Consider the following 19,028-nt stretch of genomic DNA (forward strand, 5'->3'; position numbering starts at 1 on the left):
GAGGAGGTATTATCAAACGGTGAGATTCTCCCAACTCCTGCTGGGAGATCAAGTCCTCATAAAGAATTTGGGACTGCCTGGGAAACATAAATTGGCAGACCGTTGGGCAGCTACGCCCTATGTGGTGGAGAGTCAAATGTCAGACCTACCAGTTTTCCAGGTGAAACCAGAGGATGGGAATGGGCCTGTCAAGATTCTCCATCAGGACTGTGGTAACTTCCACTTTGAAAAGGCACCCTCGACAACTTCATGCCCAAAGAAACAACTTTATCTCGAACGTCAAAACCGTTGTGTATATAGTCATAGTCATAGTCATAGCCATACTTTATTGATCCCGCGGGAAATTGGTTTTCGTTACAGTTGCACCATAAATAATAAATAGTAATAGAACCATAAATAGTTAAATAGTAATACATAAATTATGCCAGTAAATTATGAAATAAGTCCAGGACCAGCCTATCGACTCAGGGTGTCTGACCCTCCAAGGGAGGAGTTGTAAAGTTTGATGGCCGCAGGCAGGAATGACTTCCTGTGACGCTCTGTGCTGCATCTCGGAGGAATGAGTCTTTGGCTGAATGTACTCCTGTGCCCACCCAGTACATTATGTAGTGGATGGGAGACATTGACCAAGATGACATGCAACTTAAACAGCATCCTCTTTTCAGACACTACCGTGAGAGAGTCCAGTTCCATCCCCACAACGTCACTGGCCCTACAAATGAGTTTGTTGATTCTGTTGGCGTCTGCTGCCCCAGCACACAACAGCAAACATGATAGCACTGGCCACCACAGACTCATAGAACATCCTCAGCATCGTCTGACAGATGTTAAAGGACCTCAGACTCCTCAGGAAATAGAAATGGCTCTGACCTTTCGTGTTCTTTGACCAGTCCAGTTTATTGTCAATTCGTATCCCCAGGTATTTGTAATCCTCCACCATGTCCACACTGACCCCCTGGATGGAAACAGGAGTCACCGGTACCTTAGCTCTCCTCAGGTCTACCACCAGTTCCTCAGTCTTTTTATACAGAGGCTTTCACAACCCATACGGCATGGCAGGAACACTACATACAGAGCACACCAGAAGTAAAAAGAACGGAAGTAAATCCCCCATTACCCTAATTAGTATTAATTTACTTTTAATAATATTCAGATTACAATAAGTACCACCTGTTGCCCTGGGTCAAGAGGTGCAGGTAGACCCAGAGCCCGAATGGGAGCCTACACCTAGTAAGAAGACTCTGAGAAAACGCAGGGCAACTGCAGGGCCCACAGCAGGCGAGGTTAGGCTGGCCCCCACCCCTGAGAGTGATACTGATTCGGAGGATGAGGACCTGGATGTATGGCATATGTTGCCTTTTGTTAACTCCTCATTGATTGAGGAAGAGACTCACATCCCTTCTCCCGCTGAGTCAGGTGATGTGGCGGGGCGGGGGGTGCTATCTGTGGGCAGCCTGGGTTGCAGCGGGACCCTGCAGGGAGGGAAACGGGGCTTGGCCACGGGACAGAGGGGTCTGAGTTGCAGGTGGGCACGAGTGATAGGTCGGGTGAGGCCTCATCAGGTGGACCGGAAGTATCCCCAGCAGTATCTGAACCTCAAGAGTTAGGGAGAGGGAATGGCGGTCTCAGAGAATTAGGAGACCACCGGATAGGCTGGACTACGTAGCACTTGGGGAATACAGTGGAACCACTACTGTTTTGGGGAGCCATGTCACTGCCCTGTGCACCTGGATTGGACTCTGTGTTTTGCAGGAATGGTTGGCGAATTATCTCAACATTATGAGGACATGACTAAATTTGGTAGGGGGAGAGTGTAACACGCTGTAAGGTTTCACTGCTAATGTAATGGTTTCTCCGTAGCAGCAATGTTTGGGTTATGACTAGAGATAATGGGGGCTTTGGAATTTATGCTAGCCAATGAGAGGCATGTTGTTCTTTCTTGTGGGTCTGGGAGCAGTGATTTTGCAGTCTTTTGTGGGCGAGAGATGAAAAGGGAAGACGCGAGTGGAGAGAGCTGGTAGAACACCAGACGGAGTGGACTAGGAGCGAGGGTCCGAAGGTCAGCGACGCTTGGAGGAGGTCGATGGGGGACGAATGGACGAATTCCTGAGCTCCAGCGCGCACATTAGACTATTTCATTAAAATGGGCCCTTTTTCTTCTTATTTTCCTTCCTCACCCTATAGACAGATTAAGATTTATAAAATTCAATCATTTAATTGCATACGGTGTACTGTCTGATATTTTGCAGTTCTGATTTGTAACCGGGTAACACATCACGCAGCATCCACACAAAGGGGATTTCTCAGTTTGGCTGGGCCAGAGGCTGTCTTCCCCTAGACAAACTCGTGCTGGCTGAAGCTCAGGATTACAGTGTGCACATTCAGTCCTGTACTTACCCCTTTCAATTTTGTCCAGCTTTTACATTGCAACTCAAACTTTTCATTCCTAAGTTTATCTGAGGTCTTATCAGCATCTGCCTACACAACCTCTCCACTAACTGTTCTGGCACTCTGGTTCCAATCCCCCACACCCCCAGTTTAAATCCCACTGTGTAGCATTAACAAACCATCCCCCTCTAGTTCAGGTGCAAACCGTCCCTTCTGTACAAGTCCAACCTTCCCTGGAAGAGAGCCCGAAGCCTAATGATTGAAAAACTTTGTGTCCTCCCTCCTACACCAGCTCCTTAGCTACGTATTAACCTGTATAATTTCCTAGTTCTAGCCTCACTAGCATGTGGCATGGATAGCAATCCTGAGATCACAATCCAGTGGGTCCTGCCCTTTAACTTAGCAACCAACTCCCTGTACTCCCAATACAGAACCTTGTCACTCATCCTACCCATGTCATTGGCACCTACACAGACCATGACTCCTGGCTGCTCACCCTTCCACTTAAGAATTCTGAGGACTCAATCCAAGGTAACCGAGACCCTAGCACCTGGGAGACAACATACCATCTGGGAATCTCGATCTCGCCCACCTTGGGTGTAACTACCTGTCTATTTGTCCTATCCATCACCGTCTCAGCCTCCTTAATGTTCCAGAGTTCATCCAGTTTTCTCTGTCGTGCACCTTGGGTGTAACTACCTGTCTATATGTCCTATCCATCACCCTCTCAGCCTCCTAATGCTCCAGAGTTCATCCAGTTCCAGCTCCAACTCCTCAAAGCAGATTGCTAGAAGCTACAACTGGATGCACTTCTCACAGATGTGGACGTCAGGGACAATGCAGGTCTCCCTGCCTTCCCAGATCCTGCAAGTGAAGCACTCAACTATCCTGATGTTGAATGTTAAATCTGAAATCAGCACAAATCAAACGAAATTTGAGTAGAGAAAGATGCTGGAGTAGGAAAAAGGATAGGACAGTGGGATTAATTCACCAAAAAGCCAGCACGTTCCTCGAGAGCTTAAGCAACTTTCTTTTGTGAGGTATTTTTCTGCATCTCTCTTGAATGTTGAAGTCTCAGTTTGTACTGTTTATTTATCTCCTGTAATAATAGCTCATTGCTCCTGGTTGCTTAGCCTCTTGACACTCTGTGGGACAGTGCTGTGTCAGGAACACCCCATGATGGCTGTACTCTGCTACAAGTACTTCTGATCATATCTGTGTCTCCTGTTAATTATACACTGTACTTCATTTCACAGATGGATTGTATATAACCCTTGAAATTTATGTTATAATTATTGTAATATCTTAATGTTTTAATTTTTTTGAATTGCCATTACCATTCTCCCTTGCAATCATTAATGTCATTCTGCACTCTCTGATCCCATTATTCTGACATGAGCACATGATTTGAACTAAACAAAACATAATCAGTGAAGTTATATTGTGTAGCTGCCTTGTCTCTTTAATTACTTTAACACTTCCCTATCGTGCTCTTTGCTGGTGAGCTGTGAATGAAATGAAGACCTTTCTTTTAGTTTAAACTGAGCCATCAAGCTAGGAGTTCCCAACATGTGGTTAATAGTCAGGGTCCATGGCATAAAAAAGTTTGGAAACCCCTGCATTAAGCAACGAGACTGTCTCCAGCACAAGGCCTTTATCACTGATGACCATGACCATGTCACATTCTTTGGAGTTTATTCACCTGTCTAACCTCAAATCAATAAATCAGCAGCTGCCACTCTGAAGGACGGAGCTCCCTCCAGCCTTTTATCAAACTCACAGAGTTCAGATGTCCTCTCTGCTCCTCCCATCTGGGTTACTACTGTATCTTCAGCACCTTGACAAGGGGATAAGGGGCTGGCCAATGTTCTCGTGTGTGTAAGAGGATAGGAATTTATAGGGATAGAACAAACCACACAGTTTCACCCGCACATCACAAACTTCACTCTCTTATTTATCGCAAATCCATTGAATTCTGCTTTGAAAATAGTTAATGTTTCCAAGTCCCTACTTACACCACCCTTTGCAGAAGAGTTCTAAAGACTCACGACTCTCTCAGGAAAAGCCTTTGCCTTATCTCTATCACAAATGGGAAACACGTTATTTGAGCCCATGACCCTTAATTCTTGCATCTCTCACAAGAGGAAGCATCGCCCTTGCAGCCATCCTGTCAAGACCCCTTAGGATGTGGGTTCCCAGCCTTTTCTATACCATGAACATCTACCATTATCCGAGGATCCCAGGCTGGGAACTCCTGCCTTAGGATCTTCTATTTCAAGCCTACTCTTGTGCTGCTAAACTTGAGCTGATACAGGCCTACCCTGTTCCACCTTTCTTGGTTAAACAACACACTGGTTCCAGAATACACAAGAGAATGCAGATGCTGGAATCTGCAGCAACAAGCATTCTGCTGGAGAAACTTTGCAGGTTGAGCAACATCTGTGAGGGGAAAGGAATTGAGCAGAAATATTCCTCAGAATACTTCTCGGTTTGGTTTTTGGTCTATTTCCTCAATCTTTACTGGTCATATAATTTACAGGACCTCCCTACTTTCCACAACTGGTTTAAAAGCCCAATAGATTCAGATCTTGTATCACTAAAGGGAAGGTCATAGAGGCATGTAGTGATACAGTGCAGAATCTGGCCTGCCAGCCCACCGAATCTGCACTGTCTGGTATGGAGGGGCCGCCACACAGGATTGGAAGAAGCTGCAGAGGATTGGTCACTCAGCCAGCTCCATCATGGGCACCAGCCTCCCCACCATTAAGCTCATCTTCAAATTACAATGCCTCAACAAGGTGGATTAAGGATTCCCACCACCCAGGACATGTCCTGGTCTCATTGCTACCATGAGATAGGAGGTACAAGAGCCTGAAGACACACACTGAACATTTTAGGAAAAGCTTCTTCCCCTCTGCCATCAGGTTTCTGAATGGACAATGAACCCATGAACACCATCTGAATATTTTAGCTGTCTTTTTGCACTAATTTAATATTTCTATACTGTACTTATTGTATTGTGTAGCATATTTTAATGTATTGCATTGTCCTGCTGCTGCAAAACAACACAATTCTGACACATGCATTGATAATAAACCTGATTCTGATTCTAATGGTAAACTAATTGCACAGCGGTGCTCTACATTATTAACAATGAGACTCATTTTACCTGCCCACTGCCCCACTTCACCTCTATCAACATTCCACCTTGATTTGCATGCACCCTTTGCTGCTGAATTTGTTTCTACACCACATTACCATGAATGCAAGGTTACAAAAGTAAGCATGGTTTTCAGCTTGACTATCCCTGGTTATACTTACCCTTAGCTTTCTCCAAATTCTCCCCTGTGTCAACCACCACACCATTAAATACCTGCCAGACTTCTGGAAGTAAGTGGAAGCAGCTGATGCAAATGCACAAAGCCTAAGACTACTGGTTCAGTTCACCTTTTTAGTTTGTCTCTGACAACCTGCATTGTCAGAGCACAAACTTATGTACTTGTTTGTTTATGTCTCATGCAACTGTACATCCACGCTTGCATGTGTGTTGTTCCATTCCAAATACAAGGAATTATTTTCAGGACAGGGAACGGAGGCCAGGTTTTTCCTTGCTTGTGATAAGATGAATCCCAGGACTTCTACGGCTATCACTGGTTGTCAACTCTAAGTGGACCATAGCCAGAGCATCAGCTGTGTCAGATTAAAGATTCTTGTAATGTGCCCTGTGGAAAGCAAGTGAACCATGAACTGATACACAGTAACTCACTCTCTGTTTTGCCCCAGTCATGTACCTGATGACACCAAAACAGAGAAAAGCAGAACTTCATCTTTTAACCCTGCCTCTACATTCACAAGATCACAAGATCACAAGACAAAGGAGCAGAAGTAGGCTATTTGGCCCATCGAGTCTGCTCCACAACTCCTCCATCAGCTAAACTGTTCTCTCATCTAGTTCCAATTTCCGGCTTTTTCCCCATATCCCTTGATACCCTGACTAATTAGATACCTGTCAATCTCCTCCTTAGAGGAGAACTAACCAGCCTCATCACCTCTTTCAAAGAACTTATTGATTTCATGCCATTTACACAATTTATCAACGGCTTTTTTCAAACTTTGGACTAGAAAATAGATTATCATACCAAACTTATTTAATGCACAGCCTCTGCAGCTGTCAAAAGCCCCTGTATTTTAGCTTAATATTGTTCAGTTTTGTTCAACAATTCATCAGCAATCTCTGCATTGCAGTGCTGTCTATATTTAAGAGGACGTGCATCATAGCACTATGTTATGCTGGGAGATAGATGGATTTGAATCCTAAGTACTGTTTGGATTTGTATTTGACACCTTGTCCTTATAGACTGGTAGATCCTGTCCATTATCTTACAAGTGCTAACTTAAAAATTGGACCCATTTGCACATGCATCTTTATCTATAACTTGGTCAGAAGATTAGTTCAGCATAAATAGTGTAGATTGCACTCATGATTACTCATGACTACTCCAAGGTGAAATTATAACCATTGGGAAATCAGTATGAATACTTCCAAATGCAGCTGACAAGAGTGTAGCTACTGTTTTCCAGGCTCTTCAGAGGTAATATTAACAGCATTAGGTCTTTCAGATTTCAGCTTTCAAAACCAGAATCAAACATCCAATCAGATCATACTACAACATTTTTCACTCTAGTCTTTAATATCTATGTACATCTAAAAGCTTCCCCTCATGGTTTTGGAGTTCTTAATGGGTTCCCTACCTCAACAGTTTCTGGTCAGGCCCTCTTTCCAATGTTGCTATCAGACAGGAGGTACAGGAGACAGAAGACCCACACCTCAAGGTGCAACAACAGCTTCTCTCCCAATGCCATCTTTGTTTTGAACTAACCTGAAAAACTTTAACACTACCTTAGATTATTTTATTCTCTCTCATACTCAATCTTATACTGGTGTCTTTGTTCATTCGACGTGCATGTAAATTTTGTTTATTTTATGTCAACTTATGTTTGTCTTCATCTTGTAATATACTGGGCTGCTGCGACAAAAAGCACACTTTCATGGCATCTAAACCCTGTACATGTAAGCCTGTGACAACAATAAACTCTATCATTTATGTATGGCTCTATAAACTGAATAAGTGTCTCCAAGCTGCTGGATGAGTGTGGCGTCCCAGCAGATTCCAGACCAGTCTTCCTGTAGTGTCTAGATTATGAGAACAGCAAAGGATTGTCTGGGCAGAAGGCTGGTGCAGGAATCACGGTCAACGCTGAGCCAGACTGTGGTGCCCTCTCTAGCCGAGAACAATAATGCTGCCTCGCAGATCCAAAAACCCAAGTTCAGTTGTAGCCTTGGCTGCGGCCTGGGAGGAGTTTGTACCTTTATTCCATTTTCCACGTGGGTTCCCCCAGATGCCTTGGTTCCTTCAGCACAAGAAGGCTGGTTGGTAGGTCAATTGCTTACTGTAAATGATCCTAGTGCTGGTGGACATTGATCACATGAATCAGCAAAGGTTACAGGCTATAAGTAGGGGATTGGGATCGATGGGATTGCTTTGAGAGTTGGCAATGGTTTCCAATGGCATAAAGAAATAATGGGAATTATTAGAAACCAAAAGCTCTGCTTAAACTAATGATTAAATTAAGCCTTTCTGAATGGCATTACAACTTACTAGTTTTTCTCTGTGTGTTTGCAGGGGTAGCCATACTCCTCCCTTCTCTCCTCCAATCCCATCGTTCTCTAATTCCAATCTCTTGCACCTACCTGATTTTCATCTCTCCAGTATCAGTAGTTGGACCTTAGCCGGGGCTGTAGCCTCTGTATGGATTCCTTAAATGTTTCCCTCTAGAAAACCAATAAAACCAAAGAAACTAGAATCTGAAACAAAAACAGAAACATTGGAAGAATCCAGCCCATCAAGTTGCATTTGTACATAAGACCACATGACATAGGGGCAGAATTAGACAACTCAGCCCATCGAATCTGCTCTGCCATTTCATCATGGCTGATCCTTTTCCCCTCTCAACCCCTTTCTTCTGCCTTCTCCTCATAACCTTTGACACCCTGACTAACCAAGAACCTATCAACCTCTGTTTTAAATATACCCAACATCTCGGCCTCCATGACTGGCTGTGGAAATGAATTCCACAGAATCAGCACTCCGTGACTAAAGAAATTCCTTCTCAAATCTGTCCTAAATCAATATCCCTCTATACTGAGACTGTGCTGTCTGGTGTTGCAGACACCTACTATTGGGAACATCCTCTCTGCATACGCTCTATCTAGGCCTCTCAATATTCAATAGGTTTCAATGAGATCACCCCACATTCTTCTAAACTTCAGCAGGTATGGGCTCAGAGTCATCAAACACTCCTCATATGTTAACTCTTTTATTCCCAGAATCATTCTTCTGAATCTCCTCTGGACCCTCTCCAATATCGGCACATTGTTCCTTAGATAAGGGGCCCAAATCTCCTTACACTACACCATGCAGTCTGACCAATGCCTTATAAAGCCTCAGCATTATATCATTGCTTTTGTATTCATGTCATTTCAGAAATGAATGCCAACTTTGCATTTGTCTTCCTTACCGCCGACTCAACCTGCAAGTTAATCTTTAGGGAATACTGCACAAAAACTCCCAAGTGCTCTGGTTTCCCTCCAAACTGCAAAGACGTATCGGTTACTAGGTTAATTGGTCATTGTAAATTATTACATGATTAGTCTATGGCTAAATCACGGATTACTGGTGGCAGAGCTCGAAGGCTGAAAGGGCCTATTCCATGATGTATCTCCAAATAAAATAAAAATAAAAACATTAATACTTTCATTTCATGATGTTCCTGACAAGTTGGATTATTTTTGGGTATAAAGGAGCTTTGCCAATGCAAGTTGCTGTTTGAATGGTGTGCACTTTTATCTTAACATGGTGTTTGGTTTGTGTTTCCTCTCCACAGGGCCATGACCTATTGGCTAAACCGCGTCCAGTCCTTCTTGTACTGCACAGACAACAGCCTGGCCGGGATCTTCTCGGAGGAGAGCCGGAGCTGCACCTGCCCCTACGACCAGCTGAGCTGCCAGAAGCCCATCCCGTGTGTGGTGGGTGAGGGGACATCCTGTGTGGTGTGTGCGGCCGATAATCGCACCCGCTGCGGTGGCTGCAACGAGGGCTACATGCTGGCCCAGGGGGCTTGCCGGCCGGAAGTGGCAGACTCCACTGAGCAGTACATTGGCTTTGAGACCGAGCAGGACCTGCGGGACATGGAGATTAGGTACCTGCTGCAGAAGCGAGATAGCAAGATCATCGTGCCGGCCATCTTCATCAGCAATGACATGCGCCTCAACAGCTGGTTCGATCCCTCCTGGAGAAAGCGCATGCTCCTAACACTGAAGAGCAACAAGTACAAGACCAATTTTGTCCATATGATCTTGGGCATGACCATACAAATCTGTTTGACTAAAAATAGTACCTTGGAACCAGTGCTGGCTATCTATGTGAATCCCTTCGGAGGTAGTCACTCAGAGAGCTGGTTCATGCCCGTCAATGAAGACAACTACCCAGACTGGGAGCGGACTAAGGTGGATGTGCCTCTTCAGTGTTACAACTGGACTCTGATACTGGGCAACAAGTGGAAGACCTTCTTTGAAACGGTCCACATCTATTTGAGGAGCCGCATCAAGTCCAGCGGCAATGAGAGCCTGTTCTATGAGCCGCTAGAGTTCATCGACCCCTCCAGGAATCTGGGCTACATGAAGATCAGCCACGCCCAGGTGTTCGGTTACAGCATGCACTTCGACCCTGACGCCATTCGGGATTTGATCCTGCAGCTGGACTACCCGTACACACAGGGCTCGCAGGACTCCGCCCTGCTGCAGCTGCTGGAGATACGAGACCGAGTGAACCGCCTGTCCCCCTACAGCCACCAGCGGCTGGACCTCTTCACCTGCCTGCTCCGCCATCGGCTGAAGCTGACCACCAGTGAGGTGGTCAGAATTCAAGCCTCCCTCCAGGCCTTCAATGCCAAACTCGTCAACCCCGTCGAAAATGAAACCACCAAATTATGCAGTTAATGGCCAGCACCCCTTAGTACCAGGGATGAAATTGGTAATTCTTTCCTTGATGTTTTTTTGTGTACAACTTGTTTGATTCAACCATGGATTTTCCCATGCAACAAGCACCAGTCCTTATTCTCTAAGTTAGTTGGTGAAGCACCAAATCGCAGGAGCAAACCAATGACCTGAAGCCCTTTGACTATCCAGCCTCTTCAGCGTGCGCCTCATTATCCAACAAATATACCTATTCTACCTTGTTCCCAGGACTCTGGAAAAGCAAGTAGAATTATTGCGCCGTGCACCCTCCCAGACGGGAACTATGAACACTGAACGGTAGCGAGGGTGAGGAGTAGCGCGTTGTACCCACTATATTTTTTAACAATGTGGTGGTTAAAACAAAATGACACCGTCTGTGGTGATGTTCTTGACCCATGTTCCTGTAGCAAACACCAGCGCAGAAACAAATTGGTATGAGTTGATGCATTTTTTTGTTGTATAATTATTTTATTAATAATCAGTGTTGAAGGACTAATGTTTTTCAATGGTATTGTTTTTACTGTACATGAAAGCCTTGCGTGCTGTGGTTGCTCAGTAATGTTTCCTTTTTCTAGGTGAGCCCAGTCGTGGTGCAAAGTGATCTAGAGTTGAACACTAAGGCGCCTATTTTGTCCTTTTATTTGGGCAGGGTGAGGGGGGAGGGGACAGAAGGGTAGAGTGCAGGGGGGAAGGTGTCCTGATGTGCGTTGACTGGCTCAGGCCATTTGTCTAGAGGGCTGTAGACAACTTTGGAGAAACTCCACACAGTAACCATTCCCTACTCTGCTAATGTTCCCCTCAGGTTGTGCTAAACAGAGCAGAATAACAGTAAGTGAGATTGGTAGAATCATATCAGGTAAAATCTGCAAAAGTGTGGCACCTTTCAGAATTGGTGGAATGCAAATAACTTGTTTTGAAAGCAGGGACGGTAGGAGGTAGCATGCTGCCATAGTTTACAAGCAGCTCAGAGGAAAGGCAAGTGGTCCATTAAGCGTGAGCTCACTCATTGAAAGAACCAGTTAGTCCGTGCTTTCTCGAGCACTGACTTGAAAACTTGCATACTTTAATCCAATTCCCTTTCCATAACAGCACACGGCATTATTGAAAATATTTCTTATTAAACAGAGATTTTTTGCTAGCTTTGTTGGATAGTTCTTTTACATTGTTAAACTCCAGTTAGCAAAAGGTTCAGCAGGTCTCGGAATTGTTATGATGACCTTGTCTACTTTTTTTGGTGGATTTGAGGCTTTTCAGGATAGTTGGGATGTTAACCTGTCCATTCTGGTGCGATATGGTGCTCTACTGTGCTGCCTTGGATATAAGATTTCACTTTTTACCTTAAAAGGGGCAGGTCTTCTGCAGTCAGTTTCCTAGTTGATGCTGCCTTTCCCGCTACTGGAGAGTGAAGCCCCCCTTTGGTCAGGATCAACCGTGGATGTTGCATCTCAGCTGTCTGTGTGATAAGCAAGCCAGTACACTAGCCAGGGCAGTACAATATGGACAGCAAGCTTACTGGAGAATAATCTGACAAAATACATCTGAATTAAAGTCTGTATTCAGAAACTTTTTTGTATGCTGTTATGCTGTGTTTTCCCATTTCAAAGAGGAATTGTTACTTTTTGGTGAAACAGAAAATGTAATTTGTATTTTGTTTATGCTGTTGTGGGACACTGTGGATTGCCCCCAATTCAGTCTCAGTCAAATTTCCCTGCAGATGAATGATATTACCTGCCTCTTGAACTGGAAGGTGTGTGACAACACAAGTGGAAAGTGATCAAAAGCAGCGGCAGCAGAATAACACAACAGAAGAACTGAAGAACAGGAGGTGAAATTATTATATCGCAGTGCTGGAAGGTTCAATTCTGGCCCAATTCCTGCAAAAAATGTTGGTGGATTGGTTGGCAAATCCAAACTTTACAAGTGTAGTGTCTATTCAGTGAATGGAAAAAAAATGGTTTCACAGACAAAAATGGGTTTCTTCTGGTCTTTCTTCAAAGCTGTAGTCTGTCTCATTCCTGGCAAAATGAAGTTTCCCTAAATTTAATTAAACATAGACAGTGCCCCTTTACTCTGAGTTGTTTTTTATTTGGTCTCACTGGAATGGCCACAAGAGATATGATCGGAATTGTACATGTAGTAATGAGGGAAGTGGCTTGCTCCTCGGATGTTCTGTGTAAATTAGTTGATGGTGACGTGCAATGCTGTCACTGCATTCTGCAGTGTGCACTCTATCTGGTATCAGGGCCTTAAATCTCCAAAACACTCCTTTGAAAGAAAGAACTTGCAGACTTGAAATATTGAAATCTCCTTAAAAAGTAAAGTCACTTTCACATGAGGCAAAATATTATTTGTATCTTTAAGGGTAGGAGCATTCTCGATTGTTGAATGGCTGTTTAAAGGTGCAGTGCGCTGTCATTTTGTATATTTCTAATGACTGATTCTGGCTCCGTTGTTAATTGAGTGTACAGAACTCATCTGTATTTGTTTTATTGCTGGTATTATCTAGGATTTGGGCATTTAATTTTTGGTTATTAAATCTGGATGAAAAGTCCACATTTGGAACCCTGGGGATTGCTTTGTGTATTTGTGTTTCCTTGTGTCCCATGTTAACATTGAGCCCTGCAGAGAGGAAGGGTTACTTCATTTCATACTACATACATGTGTTTTAGTGCACTATATCCAAATTTTACGACGTGTACTTTGCTAGAATGTTTGATATTTGGTGTTTTAACAGCCAAAAGGATAACAGCAGAGAGGGAACTCTCAAAGCCTTGGGATTCTAACAATACAACATTTATTCCATTCCTGTCCTTTCTACGATAGCCTCATATTCCCTTACTTCAACCATTTATTGATAATATTCCTTGTGAAATATCCATGCCTGGAAATCTATCCCTGATCTGCAGCCGTGCATTCTATTTTGTTTCAAAAATTAGGCTCCTTTAAGTCAATGAGACTAAGTGAACTGTATATTGATTTCTAGATTGAAAGTTAAGCAGTGCAAATGTGAATTAAATCTTAGTCACAAATCACCTCTGTCTCATGGGTGGCAGAGTAGCACCTCACAGAACCAGCTTTCTAATCTCCCACTTGTGTCTCTCCACTAAAGTCATGGATTTTCCCACTGACAGGCATAATAAAAGTTAGTTTACTCAGTGAATGGAGAGTAGGGTTGACCGTCACAGCTCCTGGGGTTGCAAGAAGATACTTCTGCTGTGGCCGCTATTCTTTGAGTCAATCAGTACCACATGCTCAGTTTGTCTACATTTGCCTATATGGCATGAAGTACTGTAGACAGCACCAAGCACTCAGGGTACAGCCCAAACTACACACGTGTATACAATTACTCCTTTACTCTTTCAATCTGACCAAGTATAATCCAGAATGCTTAAATGTCAAATTTTTATCTGTCAGTATTTTCGCTTTCGATGACTTCTAAATTCGAGCCCCTGGTCCTTTCTAACGATTCCCAGCCTGCAGTCTCTTTCCTTTGTAGTAACACACATTTATCCACATTAAACTGCAACTGCAATCTCTCCAGATATTACACTAACCTGTCAATGCCACAATGAAGTCCCTTGAAAATTTTTCATTGTCCAATTTTTTGTATTGCTGATAATTTTGAGACCTTATTCCTTATAAGTGGTGCCAGGTATGATGCAGATGGCAGGACCACAGCCCCTGAGTTTGGAAGTTTAGTGTTCTCTAAAGCACTAAATTCTCTATGTCACCAATTGTGGACAGAAATGGCGGAAAGCATAAAATTTCCCAGTGAGAACTCAAGCAGGTTTATCCTATATAACAAATGCCTTCTAATCTTATTTAACCAATGCTCTCTAACTTCATCCTTTTGAGTGTTTTATTGCAAGTAACATAAAAGTCAGTCAGTCAGTGGGTGCCGTCCTGAACCCGGGGTTGGCGGCTATGCACCTCCATCTTCTTCAATCTTGCAACAGCACCGAATAGAGCCTCTCCTCCAGTTTGTTCTCGCTGTCCGCCTTGGCACCGCCTGCCGCCGTCCCCGCCAAACTCGAGCCTGAGGCCATGGCGGGCTCCAGCTGCGGCCCCTTCTTTGAGCTCGGCCCTTCCTTAGGCGGAGGTCCTGGGCATGTCCAGGTACACGGTACAGCGCCCAAGTTCATCATGTCTCTTCTAACTAGGTGCATAGCATACGATTCGTAGATCTGTGGTGAGGCTTTAATCTCTTCCATGGTAGATGGCCGTTGGCTCACAAAGAGCTCATCCGCCCTTTGTCCGGTCTTGTTTTTTTTCAGTCCTGCTGGGTGTCCTCACGCACTCCTCACCAGACTAAGTCTGGTGGGGGAGCCGGCCCAAGTCACTGAACACTCGACCACGGCCCCCAGCCAAGCGCCCACCCCCCGGCAAATCTCTCTGAGTGTCCAGCGCCCAACCGAAAAACATAAAAGTAACTTACTAGAAATTATTCACCCTTTATTTGGTGTGTTAAACCATTGTTAAATTTTGCATTAACACCATGTTGGGGCTTCTATAAAAAATTGTAAAAGAGACAGCTGAGACTGCAAAGGAGGCTTACATGCAGAAACATTGCAATGAACTAGGACTTATGCTGTGACTGATAGGAAAGTACTTAAATAAACTGGGTTCCAACATTTGTGGTGCATCTGTCACACAAAGGATGTCGACATACATCGCAGCAGCCAAGCTGTATGCACTTCAGCTGACAGAGGAAATCAGCCTTAAGTTTGTTGAATGAAACATGGACATCCCCTTGGTGTGATAAATATCAGGTAGAAGATACAGAGAGTGAAGAGTTTAGAAGATTCACCACAGGAAGTGCTTGTCAGGAAGTGGCTCCTAGTGTGAGAATCGGCACTCATCTGAGCAAAGCACAAACAAAATTCCATATCCTCATAAAAAAAAATGTCAGTGTGAGCTGCAAACTATTGAACACATTTAAAGTGGTCTGTTTTAGTAATTCATCTACAAATGTCACAGTTCCTTACCAAGGTACAGCAGGGAAAAAGCCCATTTTCCCACCAAGCCTTTACACACCATCAATCACCCATTTACACTAATCCCACATTAACTCCATTTTATTCTCCCCTTGATTTCATCAGCTCCCCACAGAATCCATACCTCATCTGAACACTAGGTCTATTAACCAACCAATGAACACATCTTTACGATGTGGGAGGAACGTTGAGCATCCAGGGGAATCCCATTAGGTTATGAAGAATGTGCAACTCCACACAGACAGCATAGGACCTGCTGAGTCCCTCCAGTTTTTTGTAAGTGTTGCTCGGATGGTCAGCCTCTGCAGATTTTCTCTTCTTTATGATTTGATTACTACACTGCAAAGCCTCTTCCAGGAATGCCTACCCTGAAGAAGTTTGCATCTTCCCTTTGACGGGAGTTCAGTGAAACTCTCTCTCTCACTGCTCCCCCTCTGTGATCCCTGCTGCTCTCCAACTCATTGACTATGTACTTACCCAGACCCGCTACTACAGCCACGTATCCTTTCTGGGAACATGCCTTCGCCGCCAGTTTGTACCACACAATTTCCAGACTCGTTTTCAAGCTTCTCGATTTGGACCCTCCAAGGACCCCAGGTACTCACATTCAATTGACTGCTTCTCCCACCGCGTTCTATGTGCCATGCTTTCCGCCATGCGGAAGTACCTGGTGTCCCTATGCCAGTCACTTCCACCACTCCGGGATTCTCTCTCCGCCACTTGTAATGGACCTGTATGCTTCTTTATCCTCCGGCAGATCCACAATTTCAATCACTGATTCTTTAACTTTCTCAAGTCCTGCAAGGAATGGAAGATTGCCCGTCTACAGACCACAGAACCTGTTGACTCTAATGCCGACAGGCCTGGATGCCTCCAGACCGCGATCCCTGTTGCTGATCTCAAGGGCTGTAACACTCCAGAGCAAACTCAAAACCTGGACTCCACCAGCATCAATACAGGTTCCAATGACCTCAGACAGCACCAAGGTGCTGATTGCACAGCCTCCAACTCCGGCCTTGACCTCCAGGACAGGCCTTCACGCACCGCCGCTGGATCCCCCGTCTCCCCTTCCCCCATGATCCCTGAACACTCCAATCCTCCCTTTCTCCTCAGACACCACCAATCGTCTTCCCCCCTCCAATCCCAGCTCTCGTCCATGCCGTATTTTCATCATTCTCTCTGACCTTCCCCTCTCTGAAACAGAACCTTCTGTCCTCAGTAAGGGCCTCACCTTTGTCAACCATTCCCTCTGACCTTTCCCTCTGTGAGGCAGAACATTCTGTCTCAGTAAGCCTCACCTTTGTCAACCATTCCCTCCAACCTTCCCCCCCTCTGAAACAGAATGTTCTGTCCTCAGTAAGGGCCTCACTTTTGTCCCTCTGCACCCACACCTCAGTGAGTTGCACACCTGCCAAGATGCTCAGCTCTTCTTCCGATGCCTCCATCCCCGAGCCTATTTCTTTGGCAAGGACTCCCCACCCCCATCAATGACCCCCCCCCCGCCCCGTCTTCAACCCTCCAATGGAGCGAGCTCATCCACCGATTTCTATTATAAACCAACGGACTCTCACAGCTACCTGGACTATACCTTGTCCCACCCTGCTACTTGTAAAAACACCATCCCATTCCTTCAATTCCTCTGGCTCCACCGCATCTGCCCTCAGGATGAGGCTTTTCATTCTAGAATGAAGGGGATGTCCTCCTTTTTCAAAGAAAGAAGCTTCCCTTCCTCCATCATCAACACTGCCCTCAACCGTATCTCTTCTATTTCACACACGTCTGCTTTAACCCCATCTTCGCACCACCCTACCAGGGATAGGGTTCTTCTTGTCCTCACCGACCACCCCACCAGCCTCCATGTCCAGCACATAATTCTATGAAAATTCTGCCACCTCCAACTGGATCCCACCACCAGACACATTTCACCCCCACCCCAATTTCTGCTTTCCGCAGGGATCACTCCTTTTGCGACTCCCTTGTCCATTCATCCCTCCCCGCTGATCTTCCTCCTGGCACTTATCCTTGCAAGTGGAACAAGTGCTACATCTGCCCCTACACCTCCTCCCTCACTACCATTCAAGAGCCCCAAACAGTCCTTCCAGGTGAGGCGACACTTCACCTGTGAGTCTGTTGGGGTCATATACTGTGCTCAATGCTCCTGATGTGGCTTCTTATATATTGGTGAGACCTGACGTAGATTGGGAGACCGCTTCGCTGAGCATCTACATGCCATCTACCAGAACAAGCAGGATCTCCCAGTGGCCACCCATTTTAATTCCACTTCCCATTCTGCTATCTCCTCCACTGTTGGGATAAGGCCACACTTAAGTTGGAGGATCAAGACCTATATTCCATATGGGTAGCCTCCAACCTGATGGCCTGAACAGCGACTTCTCAAACTTCCAGTAATGCCTGTCCCCACCCCTTCAACATTTCCCATCCCCTTGTCCCTCTCTCATGTTATCTTCTTACCCACCCATCGCCTCCCTCTGGTGCTCCTCTCCCCCACCCCCGGCTTTTATTCTTTCTTCGGTGTCTCTTTCACTAATCAACTTCCTAGCTCTTTGCTTCATCCCTCCCCCTCCAAGTTTCACCTATTGCCTCTCTTCCCTCCCCATATCTTTCAAATCTACTCTTCAGCTTTCTTTCTTCAGTCCTGCCAAAGAATTTCAGCCCAAAACATCAACTGTATTTTTTTTCCATAGATGCTGCCTGGCCTGCTGAGTTCCCCCAGCATTCTGTGTGTGAAGCTAGAATTGAACATATGCCTCTGGAACGATGAGGAAGCAGTTTTCCAGTTGTGTCACTATGCTTTCTCCACTGCTGCCCAATGATCTGTACAGCTGGAGCTGCAAAGCAGCATGTGAGGGATCATTAACTCAGCACCTATGCATAATTATTTGTGCCCCATGTTGAGACTGAATTGGCTTGCAAGGGGGTCTATGATTTCTCAGGCTCATTTAAGAGAATCATCTATCTATAAATACATCCTTTACACTGCAGGCAATTCTCCTCTCTGCTGCTCAGCTAGGAGATGAGGCAATGGATGCTAAGCTAGGATATTGTCTGCATAGTTACCACTTTCCTCCTGCTGCTTTTAGGTTCTGCCTCATGGTCCCCAGGTTCCCAATCTTCTTGCTGCTCTTCCTCTGGTGCTGTTGCTGTCTATATTCATATTTTGTATTATGCAGCACAGTGTCAGGCCTGCACAGGCAAGGTAGGCATCTCCCAGTCTCCACCCAGTGAACAGGAATCACCTACCACTCGTTAGGGCCAGGTGGAGAGATACATCTTTGTGCCTTCTTCTCCCACAAATTCAACTCCACACAGTGCCGTTATTGAGCAGGAGACAGTGAGCTTCTCACTGTTAAATGGGCCTTGGAGGAATGGAGACATTGTCTGAAACAGTGAGACGTTCCTGATCTGGACCGACCACAAGAACCTCATATCCATGTAACAAACCCATCAGTTGAACCCACGGCAAGCTCACTGGGTCTTCTTTTTCAAGCAATTCAACTTCACCATCTCCTACCGACCTGGCTCCAAGAACACTGAGGTGGACGACCTGT

At 45.1% G+C, this 19,028-nt stretch overlaps 1 protein-coding gene across 8 annotated transcripts in view; it reads left to right on the forward strand.

Moving 5' to 3' along the window:
• LOC134354666 (BMP/retinoic acid-inducible neural-specific protein 3-like) overlaps positions 1-13,029 on the forward strand; it is a 243,721-nt gene extending 230,692 nt beyond the window's left edge. For all 8 annotated transcript variants that reach the window (XM_063063762.1, XM_063063756.1, XM_063063757.1 and 5 more), the window contains exon 8: positions 9,334-13,029. In XM_063063762.1, the coding sequence (XP_062919832.1) occupies positions 9,334-10,447 (1,114 nt within the window). In that variant the 3' untranslated portion in view covers positions 10,448-13,029. The remainder of the gene's footprint in view (positions 1-9,333) is intronic.
• The last annotated feature ends 5,999 nt before the right edge of the window (positions 13,030-19,028 follow it).

Source organism: Mobula hypostoma, chromosome 12 (genome assembly GCF_963921235.1).
Source record: "Mobula hypostoma chromosome 12, sMobHyp1.1, whole genome shotgun sequence".
In the NCBI taxonomy this organism is placed as follows: Eukaryota; Metazoa; Chordata; class Chondrichthyes; order Myliobatiformes; family Myliobatidae; genus Mobula; species Mobula hypostoma.